We start from the raw sequence: 13,955 nt of genomic DNA, 5'->3' as shown, positions 1-13,955 counted from the left end.
GTACATTTAGTGTATACAGTATTTCTCCCCTATAACGTCACATCATACTATAGTTACCCCCATGTACTGTACCATACCATACTGTATAATGGAATATTTATTGGAAAAGCATCAATATTAATGTACAAAAAAGTATTTATTACAACATCTGATTCCATGTACTGTACTTATCAAAATGTAGAGTACTCTTATTCAGGACTTATAAAACTGAAAATAACTGTTCATACACATCAATAACATTACTACTGTATAATATTCTACATTAGCTTATGCAATAATCAGACAAAGGCAATTTTATAAACATTTTTAATAATGCACCAATTTAAAATTTTAAACAGAAAATACAGTACAGAACTACATATTTGTGGCTTGACCATTTCTTTCGACTATAACAGGTAATACTTTATACAGGTGATTTATATAATTATTACAATGTTCAGGTGTGAGTACTTCTAGCCAAAATTTCTTTATCCCATCCAACAGCTGCTGTTTTGTTGTTGGCTTCGCAACACTCCTAATGTACCTCTTCAATTGAGCCCACACTAATTCGATTGGGTTCATGTCTGGTGATCTATATAAAAAAAATAAAAAAAAGCGTATAGAAAAAATTAATGACATTACAGTAAATAGAGAAAATTAAACATACAATATTGTACTGTTTATTAAATAAAAAAATAAATTTACAGTACTAGAGTGCTATCCAAAATTTTACTTGTACACTGTTGAAAGAATACTCACTCTGGTGGTGTGCGTTCCCAATTCATACCTTTCTCTTCCATAAATTTGGCTGAGGCGGAGTGTTTAGGATCATTGTCTTGGAATATCCTATGGTGAGTTGGGTAATATTTATTCACAAATGGCACCATACATCCCTCTACTATTGTTTCTTGGAAAAATGTCTTATCCATGATCCCTACAGAAATCAAAAAAAATGTTGTTCATTAATAAGCAACTTATTTTATTGTGCAGTTACATATACTCTACAGTACAGCATGTATTTTTACAGAACACAGGCACAGAATAAAGTATAGTACTGTACCTTCGAAAAATAATAGGGGACCAGCTTCTAATCGTGATATGCCTCCCCATACATGGACTTTCAATGGATGCTTTGGGCATGGTTTTAATGATATGGTTACGTTTCCGGAATGACATTCTGGAGAACCGCTCAAGGGCAACAGACGATTCATCTGTGAAAATGACATCATGAAATGTTTCACCACTCTCAATCCATCGCCGTGCCTGTTCCACTCTCTTTTCTTTATTCACATCTCTTATCATGGGAGATATCTTGTGAAGAGCCAAAAATAATGAAATCAGATACACTCTGCTCTTATCCCAGATGTTATAAGATCTGTCCCAGATGATGGTCATCGATTAACTAAGTAGTTTAATGTAGTTCAGTCATTCTCTTGGGTCCCGCCTAATAACTTTGTTGCAAGTTAAAAGCTGGAGGGGGTTTGTAGAAGTCTAGGTCCGCTGCAGCCATACCTAGCTTCCATTAGAACTACTTGCTATGTGCAAGTCTCTAGGCTTTATAACCCTGCAAGGATACACTAACATTGTCTTACCAGATATTACATTCAGGGTCTGTGACGCTGGGTGCAGTAGTCATTCAGGATAACATAATTTATGTTATTCTAGACAACTGTACCCTTTCCCCTACTTATGTACACAATACCCCAAACATCTTACTAGACAGTTTCCATCTGAGATACTGATAACAGGAACATTTATTTATTATAATCAACCACCCTAAAAGCTGTATACACTTCCCACTCACTATGTCTTTCACACTATGTCAAAGGTGAAAGAAAACTTGTAACTTAACGTGAGACTTTATTTCTAACTGGTGCCTATATGTCTGCAAAGCACTAATCCTAATAAAAAGTATGTACAGTATATAAAGCAATGAGGTCATACACATACAAAAGGGAGTTAAACATGGACAAAATGGCATCTAAAAGTGGTTAAAAATAACACCCCGTACAATAACCCATACGGTGAAACAAAGCAGCATACATTGTTCCTGTAGAAATACCCAGCACTCATAGCCCTGCTGGTCAGAGAAGGAATCCCAGTACTGAGAGGAGCTGCTGGAACTCTCTACTAGTCCCAGCACCTGCATGATCAGAACGCTGTATATTACAGAGCTCAGTAATGGCAGTCCCACGGTCATTGGCTATTGTTATACTGCAGCTCTAGTTCCTAACACAGAGACCTTCCCAAGGGGAAAAGTACCTCCAGGTCCACTTGTCTGACCTCTCCTGTCTTTATCAAGACAGATTTATATAAAACACTTGTCACATTCAGAAAATAAATATTGGTTCCATTGAATTCATACAGTTGTGATAAGTTACATTAGTTATGATACACAAGCTGCATTCAGGCCCTCAGAGTGACTCTGCATGTGATTACTGAGTGTTTTCTTTCTAGTAAAACACTTGCTACATTCAGAACATGTAAATGGTTTCTCTTCTGTGTGACTCCTCTGATGTATAATAAGAAGTGATTTCCTGGAAAAACATTTGCTGCATTCAGAACATGTAAATGGTTTCTCTCCTGTGTGACTCCTCAGATGTATAACAAGATGCGACTTCTGGGAAAAACACTTCCTACATTCAGAACATTCAAATGGTTTCTCTCCTGTGTGACTCCTCTGATGTATAACAAGCTCTGACTTCTGGGGAAAACACTTCTTACATTCAGAACATGTAAATGGTTTCTCTCCTGTGTGAATCATCTGATGTATAACAAGTTGTGACTTCCGGGAAAAACGCTTGCTGCACTCAGAACATATAAATGGTTTCTCTCCTGTGTGACTCCTCTGATGTATAACAAGATGTGACTTATGGGAAAAACATTTGCTGCACTCAGAACATATAAATGATTTCTCTCCTGTGTGACTCATCTGATCTCGAATAAGAAATGACTTATGGGAAAAACACTTGCTACATTCAGAACATATAAATGGTCTCTCTCCTGTGTGACTCCTCTGATGTATGATAAGTTTATATTTGCATGTAAAGCTTCTGTCACACTCAGAACACAGATGTGGTCTCTCTCCTGTGTGACTCATCTGATGTCTGCTAAGATTTGATTTACATGTAAAGCGTCTGTCACACTCCGAGCACAGATGTGGTTTCTCTCCTGTGTGACTCCTCTGATGTATAACAAGATGCGACTTCTGGGAGAAACACTTGCTGCATTCAGAACAAATAAATGGTTTCTCTTCTGTGTGACTCCTCTGATGTATAAGAAGACATAACTTCTGGGAAAAACACTTGCTGCATTCAGAACATATAAATGGTTTCTCTCCTGTGTGACTCCTCTGATGTATAACAAGATGCGACTTCTGGGAGAAACACATGCTGCATTCAGAACAAATAAATGGTTTCTCTTCTGTGTGACTCCTCTGATGTATAACAAGAGATGACTTCTGGGAAAAACACTTGCTGCATTCAGAACATATAAATGGTCTCTCTCCTGTGTGACTCCTCTGATGTCTGATAAGATGTGATTTATGTGTAAAGTTTCTGTCACACTCAGAACACAGATGTGGTCTCTCTCCTGTGAGACTCATCATGTAATGGATAAAAACTTCTATCCATAAAATGAAAATCGTTTCTTTGAACCATTCAGAAGCTAAAGAAGAAATTATATCTTTAGTTTTCTAGATCAGGGAACAAGGAGCCTTTCCCATCTCTTTCTGCAGCCCTGTCTTCTATTCTTAGTGGGACTCCAGCTCCTTAATTTACCTGTAAAAAAATAGAAAAATAAAATCTGTTATTTAATAGCCTGAAGATCACCATTGTAATCAGTTGCAGTGTTATATTGTATAAGGAACATGATGTATCTTTATGTATGTTGCCTAATTGCTGGGCTCCCATTTCCAGTCAGCTTTGCAGTACAGAGACCACATTCCTCCTGCCACAGATACAACTTATGTATATAAAACAAATCAAATTATAATAAATGATGTTATCAAATTGGAATGAAATGACAGTTAGGCAGTATCCAATTAGCTGCAGTATATTGATAACTTATCACAAATGCAATCATTTGGTATCGTGTTAGTGGCGATAAGTTATTATTGATAAGTCTCCATAGGGTTTATCGTGCATTTCTCTTCACCATCTTTGAGCTGGTGGTAAGTAATGAAAAACCCCTATTAAAAATGTTACCATTTGGTTCTGAATCCCTGGTACATCCCCCTGAATGACTAATGAGGCACTTAGAAGTTTTTAATTATTTTTATTAGGTTTCCTCTTTTTTTTTAAAGTTCCCTAAAATTACCCAAATATATACTTATACCCATTTTTATGTACCCCAAATTTAATGAGAGCACTTATTTTGCTGAAAAAAATTTGCTTTATATAATCTTAATGCATTTTTAAAAAAAAATGCATTTAACAGAAATTTGACCTAATTTAATGACAGTAAATATTTTTATTATGGCCACTAATAGACGTCTACAATGTTTTCCTAAGTTAGTTTGATTTTTTTGGGGTACAGGCAGAATTCCTCACTTTCTCCAATGCCAGCTAGAATTATCACGCGATTCCTGTTATTGCCATTTTGGAATAGTATAGGTGTAATAAAGGGGAGCGCGCAGGCTGCGATAACCTGATATTTTGGGAGGTAGGTGTGATAACATTAGCTGTGATCTCAGATCGTGTTATCAAGGCTAATTGGATACCCCCCTTGGTAAGAACTCTGATCCCTCCCCCCAGTGTCAGAGATGCACAGGAGTGAGCGGACAGTGGGGAAGGGAGGAGAGGTGTGTAGAAAGGGTTTCATACAAAATCTATTTAATGATATTCTGACCTTCTGTAAAAAGCATAGATAGGTGATATATGCTACAAATCTGGCCATACCTCCCGTCAGCTGATGCACCAGGATGCTGCCACTTTCTCTGCACAAGTCATGGAAATGGGGATAATGTGACACACTACAATCATTCTGAGCAGCGTGTGTAGAGGAAACAGCAGCATTCCAGGATCTGTAACCTGAGCAACCAGTATATATAAGAGCACATAGATGTCTATGTAAGAGACACGGGTAGGTTTGGTGCTTGTGTTCACGACAAAGAAAATCCAAATTTTCTTATGTACTTTCCAGAAAATCTGTTTCTCATTGTCAAACTGGGGACATGGCTTACACTGGGTATAGAGTTGGGCACTTGGAGAAATCAATTACTTAAACCTAATTGATGCTCTCCCCTGTATACCCCTCCTACATCAAGTAGGACACCAGTTGTTTGACTAACAAAGCCCTAATGGAGACATCACATTCAAACTAAAATAACAGAAACCAGAAACAAGACAACAACATATATTATAAGGGAGGGAAGGCAGTTTACCCAGATGGACTATGAGAAACAGTTGTAACCTTCATTACACAAAAACCCTACATTCAATCAGAGGGGCAACTGCTTACACAAAAAATCCTGATTTCTCTACCTCCAATCAGAGGGGCAACTGCTTACACAAATATACTGATTTCTCTACCTCCAATCAGGGGGCAACTGCATATGCTAGGATTTCCCACAGCGAGCCTATAAAGGGTGTGAATGCTTTTGGAATTACCATGAGCAACACTCAACACCCAAAACGGGCATCCCAAGACACAAAAGGTTTTGAGAATGTGTAAAATGTCATAAACGTGTGCAGGGAAGACCAGCTCGCTGCCTTGCTAAGCAGTCTGATCAATATAGATTGGTAAGGGGTGTATCACATGCAGGAGATGAAATGGGCTCGCAGAACTAGAAGAACTGGGATGCTGAGAAGCCAGCAGGATAAGTTCCTGATTTAAATGAAACATACACACTAAGGGGGGAATTCAAAGTTGAACGTAGATGTGCTAAATTTAGCACTTCTACGATAATTTACTCTGACATGCGGGGGGATGCCCAGCACAGGGCAAGTCTGCCGAGCATGTCAGGGTCAACCCACCCCGCACAGGTATAAAAGCATCGCACAGCGGTGATGCTCAAGTACCTGACTAGTAGCTCCCTGCCAGCATAGCTCCTGTGCAGCGGCAGGGAGCTACCCACCACGCTTTGGGTCACAGCAGCTGCGTGTGACATCACACAGCCACCATGGCCCCCCCCCCCAAATGGTCCGGACACGCCTCCGTTGTCCAGACCACACCCCACCAACTCAAGGAAAATAAGTGGTTTACAGAGTGCGCAACAAGATCCAGAAGTCAGCCCAGCAAAGATATAAAGAAGTTTCACCTACTGCAAAACATTTTCACAGTTCTAGGATATAATATATTCCACTAAGGCGCCTTCCAAATGTAACAAGTCATATTACTAATGCTTGTTCTCTTCAATCTTATACTTGTATTTCATAACCTATAAACTGTGTGTTTGTGTTCACCCTCAGGTAAAAACATCAAATACCACTCATGTAAAGAGAGAGAAACACACAATAGTGTAGAAATCCTTTTCATAGAATATCCAATATGTTTAACACATCTCACTCACAAAGTTCCCAGAAATTTCAGGCATATCAAGGTATCTTTATGTTCAAGATTTCCTCAAATAGACTCCACAAGAAATCCAAAATGGACCCAGCTTTCTTTGTGCTTTCAACCTGTAGGATATGTGTCAGAGTTGCCTCCGATACACATACAGCAGAGAGAGAGAGAGACCGATAGTGCAATATTCCCTTATACAAATAGGTTTTTTATTTTTACATAAATGCACTCACATGGTAAAGTAGAATAACAAGCATATCATATGTCTTTATCCTGCAATTCCCAAGAGGACACCACACTGGATTGCTGGGATGGTAGTTTACAGCAAGGTAAGTACGAGTCCCAGTTACCCACAGCTCAGCCTTCCAGGCAGTGTACAAACGGTGTGCAGGAATCCATCAGGATACAGAGGACGTGATCCCGCTTAACGCGTTACGGATTTAACCTTTTTCCAAAGCGGATAGTGCCCATGTAGCAATAGACCTCCCTTATATACCCCCACAATTCATAAAAAACAAAGTCAGCTGTGGAACAGTTCGTTAGAACATTCAAAACATCGCTCTTCCGTTATCGTCACTTCCGGTCATGTGGTCTGCGTCTTCACAGGAACTCCCATCAAGCTCTCACACACTGCCCTTCCCGCTTGCGGCTCAAATGCGTTCCATATAGATAATCGTAACTTCCGGTCATGTGGGTTGTTATATCAATGAATTTCCACCAAGTCGCTGTGTGTTGTAATACTAATTTGCGGGTCAAGTGCGCTCCATAAGGTCAGTCTCCATGACTTATATATATTTATCGACCACTTTCTGGAAGTCATCATAATTTATATTGTATAGCAGCAATTGAATATCATAAGAGGCATATAAGAAAGATAAAAGATATAAAAATAAATAAAAATATATTCACCCCCTCCCGCGAATGCCTCTGCCTGTCATACAGGCAGATGCGATAGCATCTCACTGGGCTCCCGGGGTGTGCACGCGCAGTACGGCCATTGTGCATGCACACTCCACAAAGTAATTCAGACTGCGATCGCTGCCGCTGTAGCGATACAGTCTTAATTACCCCCTAATTCTACTGGAGAGTCCAAATTTAAGTCTTAAAGGGTAATATAACATGGTTGCATATGAAAAAAACCCCTGGATAAAAGGTCTGAAACTCCAAAATGGAGGCCAGTTTCTAGTGAAAGGGGATAAAATGGGCTGTGAATTGACACATAATAAGCCCCTCATCAAAGCCATCCTGATCTGGGGCTCAGAGACTCCGCTGTAGTCACACCAGATAGTGTATGTCTTCCACCCTTTGTAGGCATTCAAGCTCTAAACATAGTCTAAATGATTGAACAAAAAAGACCACTTAATGATCATGGCTTCAAGTGTCATCCTATCAAAGCAGTGTGACTCAAACCACGGTAAGGAAATTTTCCTGGGAGGGTGTATTCACAGAGGAAGATGCACAGGTGGTTCTGTTAGCAAAGACCTAAGAACCACCCAAAAATAAATCATAGAATTTAAATATTTTACTCCTTAAAATAGCTGTTTGTGGGGGCGTGGCCTAGCAAGCTAAGCAAACGGACATTGACTCCAGGAACTCCTGCTAGACCCAGACATACTACGGGTTTTATTCATTATTGGGGGCTCCCTCTGCCACCACTGTCTCCTGATACCACCCCCCAGCTTGTGTGATAGAGGGGGATGCAGCCATGGAGCCGGAGGACTCTTATTAGGGTCCTTGCGGGTTGTGGCCTTCCCTTCACAGTGCAGCTGGGGGCTGCAGTTGGCCCTATGTCCCAGATTCGGTTCTCGGCATAGCGGAACACCCTCACCACGGAGATCGGGAGCAGTGGCATCCACACTTGCAACAGGAGCTGCGGCAGTGCCTGTGACATCTTTCCCTGATGTCACAACTGAGGGCCTGAGCTGACGGAAGGCAGCCTCAGTTGTAGGGGCTGAGATGTACACCGAAACCTGGGAGGTTGTATCAGACCCCTGGACATGTAAGTAAAATGAAGAGTAACCGCCCGAAGGCGTGACCACGACAACTTGAGTAAAAGTCAATGATATTTATTTATGACAAACTCCATGCATCACAGTAGCAGTAAAAAGAAACATAAAAATCAGCAGAGAAATAATAATACAGTTCCTGGGTACTACAGGGTGGCGGGGGCCACAGAGCTCTGGTGGTATGAGACAGTTCTTATTATCTGCAAGTTGGAAAGTCCTTACCAGGCTCAACTGTAGCAATGAAAAAAGCCCAGGGTCGTACCAGCTGGTGTTCCAGGGAAAGCTGGACTGCTGAAGATAAAATGCTGCTGTGGGTACTGGTTAGAACCAGACAGATGTTGGCACGGAGTGGATACTGGCTGGAACCAGTTAAATAATAAATGAGGCTTGAGAGCGATGCAATATGGATGAAATGTAGAATTTGAGAGCGGAGAAATAATAATACCGGTGGAGAGTGGTAAACTGCAGAAAGGACACCGGCCCTTTAAGAGAAGCTGTACACTGCTGGAAGCTGGGCTGGAAGCAGGTGATGTTGTAGCTGGAAACAGGTGAGTCCAGAATGGATCGGAGAGTCAGGCTACACCGCAGATGGAATGCTGGTGCGGGTCTCTATAGCAGAAGTCTGGAGACAGGAGCTGGAACCTGGAAGACAATCACAGGAGAGAGACAAACTGGAACTAGGTTTGACAACCAAAGCACTGACGCCTTCCTTGCTCAGGCACAACCTATTTATACCTGCAGCAAGGAAGGCATTGGCTAGGCAATTATGCAAATTAATAATACTGACAAGAGATTGGTAGAAATGATCAGCTGACAGAATCCAAGATGGCTGCGCCCATGCAGACACTTGGAGGGAAGTTTAGTTTGTAATCCATGTGGTCTGGAAAACAGTAATGGCGGCGCCGGCCATCGGAGACAGGAGACGCCAGGCTGACAGGTGCACATCCAACCACGCGGACACAGCGGAGGCCGCGGCTGACGTAATCGCCACTCTGAATGCAGAAGCTCAGGAACGGCGGCGGAGGCCGCAGGAGACGCCATGCCAGATGTATAAGGCGTTACTGTGACAGCGTCCAGAGAGACAGGAGAGGATGCGGGAATGTGCACATCAGGATAACAGATGGGATCCGGTCCTGGAGCGCTGAGCCAGCCTTAGGAGGCATCTGATGGGTAAGAAATGGCGTCCAGATACCCGGATCGTGACACCTGAGTCCCGACGGCAGAAGTTGGTGCCCTCCGCGCTGGGCGGCGGCCGTGGCAGCTCTGGACAGCTGGTGAGTTCTCCCTCCCGCCTGTCTGATACTTGGGGCTCAGAGAGCCTGCAACAAGCACAGCACTTCTGCCCCTCCTGGGACTTACCCACAACTGTGGCAGCATACTGAGCAGCACCAGCGGGTCAGGCAGCTCCCTCCATCACCCGGCGAATGTGACCTCCATCCATCCAGTGCTGAGACCAGGGGCTAGAGTTTAGAGGAGACCCGGCCGTGAGCTCCAGGAGCGGAGTGCGGCCACAGTGGAACCCGCGGAATAGCCTGCAGACACCTGCCTCACCCATTTTGCAGTGGTCTCTCGCCCCGGGTCCCCCTGACATCACAGGACTATGATACAACCCTCTCTCTACACCCAGGACTGTCAGGTGAATTCTGTAGCAGACATTTTACATTTACACCAGCATCATACAGTTGTCCTATCCTGCATAGTGCCAGTGCATTTATAGGGCAGCCTGCCCTGTTTATGCCATCTCCACACTCCTGCCTGGGCCTCCTATACATCTGTCCTCTGTGCCATAGCTCACTCCGCTGTGAACTTCCTCCTATATAGTTTTGAGGTTGGAATCCCCTGCCCTCACTGCTGTTTCTCTGTTGAGAAGTGGATGCTATTCACTCCTTGAAGTCATCTCCGCTGTTGCTCTGACAGGATGTAATCACCTTTAAAAATGTGTACTCACCGTGTCTCCCTGCAATCATTTTAGCCGACACATCTACACACGTGGCATAGAAGCTATCTGCCATTCTGAGGCCCCCACTGAACTCACCTTTCTACTAGTGTTATTTTTTCGTTTGACGGTACTACATTATGCCTCCAAAAAAGCATAAAGCCTCCAAATCAATTTCTCAAGTCGCCTTTTTTTTGCCTTCTCCTTATCGTAACACGTCTCAGGGGACTGGAGTCCCTGCCACCGAATCAGGCCCTTTGCCTAAGCTTTCCTCACCCATGACAGCCTTATCCTCACCTCGTAACCCCCCTCCTCGCCAAGTCTGGAGGACAGAGAAGCCTTAACGCTGGGCAACATGAAGCTTTTGTTACACCAGTTTAAAGACAAAGTGGCATCTGAATTTTGTACTTTGTTGCAGTCTTGCCAAAGCTCTATTGAGGATTTAGGCAAGAGGACCGGACACCTGGAAACAAAGATGGGTAAGGTAGTGAGATCTCATAATACCCTTATCGACTCTCATGATACCCTTGAGGGAGAAGTGCCAGCTTTGCGGGATAAAGTTGCAGATTTAGAAGACCGCTCATGCAGAAGCAACCTCAAGCTCAGAGGGTTCCTGAATCCATCTCTGATAGCAGCCTACATGACTATAATATCGAGATCTTTAAGAAGCTGCTACCTACCGCTACCTCATCGGATCTGATATTGGACCATATTCATAGGGTTCCGAAGGCCCACAGTGCTCCTGAAGGGTCGTCGAGTGATTTCTTAATGAGAGTCCATTTTTTCCACATTAAAGAATCCTTGCTCAAGGCAGCTAGACTTTCTTCTGACATGGTGGAAGCTTTTGGCCCGCTTCAACTTTTTGGAGACCTATCACAGTACACCCTCATCAAGAGACACTCTTTTCAGCCCGACACCATGGACCTTTGGAAAGCTAGTATAGTATATAGGTGGGGCTTCCCCAGGCATTTACTATTTTCTTGAGAGAGCTCCACTATTGTCGTGTCTTCTGTGGAAGACAGTATGAGACTTCTTCACAAATGGAATTTAAATGGTGATCACAAGACCGGCTCTCCTGACCCCAGACTTCAGCAGGACTGGTCGACGGTTGGGAAGTAGGGCCTAGCCTCTGATGTATCTTCCTTGCCAAGAACGGCCCTCACTGGGCTAGTGCTGTTTTTCATAAAGTCTTGCTACAAGAGTTTGTTACGAACATTGACTTAACTAATTACCATCATTGAGTTATTATCTGGCTATAATCATTTATTTACTGTTTAATGTTGCTTTTCAGATGCTGGATTTACGTACTATGTTTCATTTTTGTCTCCCTGTTGCAATCACTGAGCTATTTTGTTAGTTCTAGGACTCAGTGACCTTTTCAAAATAGCATGTCTATGCAGACTTGACTTTATCTGTTCTTTAAGACATGTGACCAAGTGGTTACCATTTTCTTATTTTCTGGTTATTTGATTGTGAAGAGGTTGGCCACTAAACTCTCTACTTTGTAGTGTGAGGCGCTGGATGTTTTGGCACCTTACTATGACTCTGTATCTTTACGGAATCCACTCTTTCTATCTTTTTCTATTTTCATCTTTTCTCCCCTTGTATGTTTCCCTCTTGTGTCTTGTCTCCCCTATGTTCATTGTTCTGATAGGTCACCGTGTTCAGGATACGGTAGTTTCTTTAATTGCACCTCTTGGTTCAAGCAGTCAGCCCGCTTCCCGGTAATTCAGTTATGGTTAAATTGGTGTCACTGAATGTTAAGGGATTGAATTCCCCACAGAAACGTAAATTGGCTCTATCCTGCTTCTATAAAATGAAAGCGAATGTTGTCGCTAATCAAGAAACTCACTTTAGGAAACTAGACCCCCCCCCTTGATTTTATGATAATTGCTTCCCTACTTGTTACATGGCTAACGGCCCCACAAAAAAGGCAGACGTTGCGATACTAATTTCCCTAAGCTGTTCTTTCAACCTAGAATCCCAAATAGTAGACCCCGAAGGTTGGTACCTCATATTATTAGGACAACTTGAAAACACTATGGTCACCTTGGTCTCTCGCTATGCACCAAATTCTGATCAACTTCCGTTTTGCAGGAAATTATGCTCCTTAATATAGAACCATGCTAAAGGGGCCATTATAATATTGGGAGATTTCAACTTGGTTGTTGACCCGTATATGGGTAGATCTCGCCCCACTAGAAGTACTTTAACTAGGACTAGGATCACCTCAGAAAAGAACTCTGGATTCGCCATTTACTTGGAGAGTATGATCTCTATGACTAAACATCCTACGGTTAGGGACTATTCTTTTTACTCACATGTCCACTCCTCGTACTCTAGAATTGACCTTGTCTTGACTGGTAAGGAGTCGTTATCGACGATTAGGAAAATAATCATATTGCCGATGACCTGGTCCGACCACTCCCCACTATTGGTAGTATGGGACCTAGGAGCTCGTAAAGTATCTCCAGGTCCCTGGAGGCTAGGGAATTTCTTACAAAGTCATCCAGAAGCCTTTCTTGCCATACAACATTCTATACAGATATATCTAGATACTAACAAGCCGGAGGATACCTCGATCTTTAATAACTGGTCCTCCTTTAAAGCGGTAGTACGGGGGTCAGCCATTCAGGCAGCTTCACGGCTTAAACATTCTCAAAATGCTGAACGATTGTTGGCTGAAAGTGAAGCTGCCAAACTTGAAATGACGCAAAAGGCTAATCCCCAAAATAGAAATGTTTTTAAGCTTTTGCTTGCCGCTAGGGAGAAGGTGAATGTTTTCTCTCTTCGGGACGTGCAACGCAATTTTGCAGGACTGTACCAGAGATTTTATGTATTTGGAAATAAGGCGGGTCGACTTTTGGCCCGGAAATTACGAGGTAGGCGAGCTAAGGCCAGAATTCATTATATTTGTTCCTCTACGGCAGTGTTTCCCAACCTCGGTCCTCAAGGCACACTAACAGTCCTGGTTTTAGTGAAGGCCAGGCTTGTACACAGGCTAGTCTGGATATCACTAAAACCTGCACTGTTGGTGTCCCTTGAGGACCGCGGTTGGGAATGCTTGCTCTACAGGCTCCAGAGTATGTGACCCTTATGATATAGCAAACACCTTTGCAGAGTATTACTCCCAACTTTACAATTTATAGTTGGATCCGGCTACTCCTCAGCCCATGGAGGCTGAAATACAGTCCTTTTTGAATAAACTTTCCCTCCCGATGCTGGACTCCGCGGCCTGCCTGTCACTCAGCTCCCCTTGGACTATAACTGAACTAGATGCAGCTATTGGTGATCTTCTGCGAGATAAAGTGCCTGGCCCTGATGGATTTCCATCCAATTTCTATAAAACTTATAAAGCGGATTTGGCACCAGAGCTGTTGACCATCTTTAACGAGGCATCCGATGTTGGGAGGTTCCCGAGGGAGATGCTTGAAGCACAAATAGTTGCTCTTCCTAAGCCAGGTAAACCTCCCACATCTGTCCAAAATTACCATCCTATAGCTCTGTTAAACACAGACAAAGCTTTTTGC

The 13,955-nt window shown here is 42.8% G+C and overlaps 1 protein-coding gene across 2 annotated transcripts in view; it reads right to left on the bottom strand.

The window, feature by feature from the left end:
* Nucleotides 1-290: 290 nt before the first annotated feature.
* Nucleotides 291-13,955, bottom strand: part of LOC134936087 (zinc finger protein 84-like) — a 42,043-nt gene continuing 28,378 nt past the window's right edge. Inside the window, exons 2-4 of one of the 2 annotated variants that reach the window (XM_063930998.1) lie at nucleotides 1,040-3,758; nucleotides 739-913; nucleotides 291-571 (exon numbers count right to left, since the gene is read on the bottom strand). In XM_063930998.1, coding sequence (XP_063787068.1) covers nucleotides 2,366-3,586 — 1,221 coding nt within the window. In that variant the 5' untranslated portion in view covers nucleotides 3,587-3,758 and the 3' untranslated portion in view covers nucleotides 291-571; nucleotides 739-913; nucleotides 1,040-2,365. The remainder of the gene's footprint in view (nucleotides 572-738; nucleotides 914-1,039; nucleotides 3,759-13,955) is intronic. The other variant, XM_063930999.1, reaches the window with a different exon arrangement.

This window comes from Pseudophryne corroboree, chromosome 6 (genome assembly GCF_028390025.1).
Source record: "Pseudophryne corroboree isolate aPseCor3 chromosome 6, aPseCor3.hap2, whole genome shotgun sequence".
In the NCBI taxonomy this organism is placed as follows: Eukaryota; Metazoa; Chordata; class Amphibia; order Anura; family Myobatrachidae; genus Pseudophryne; species Pseudophryne corroboree.
This window is presented reverse-complemented; position numbering and strand designations above follow the sequence as displayed.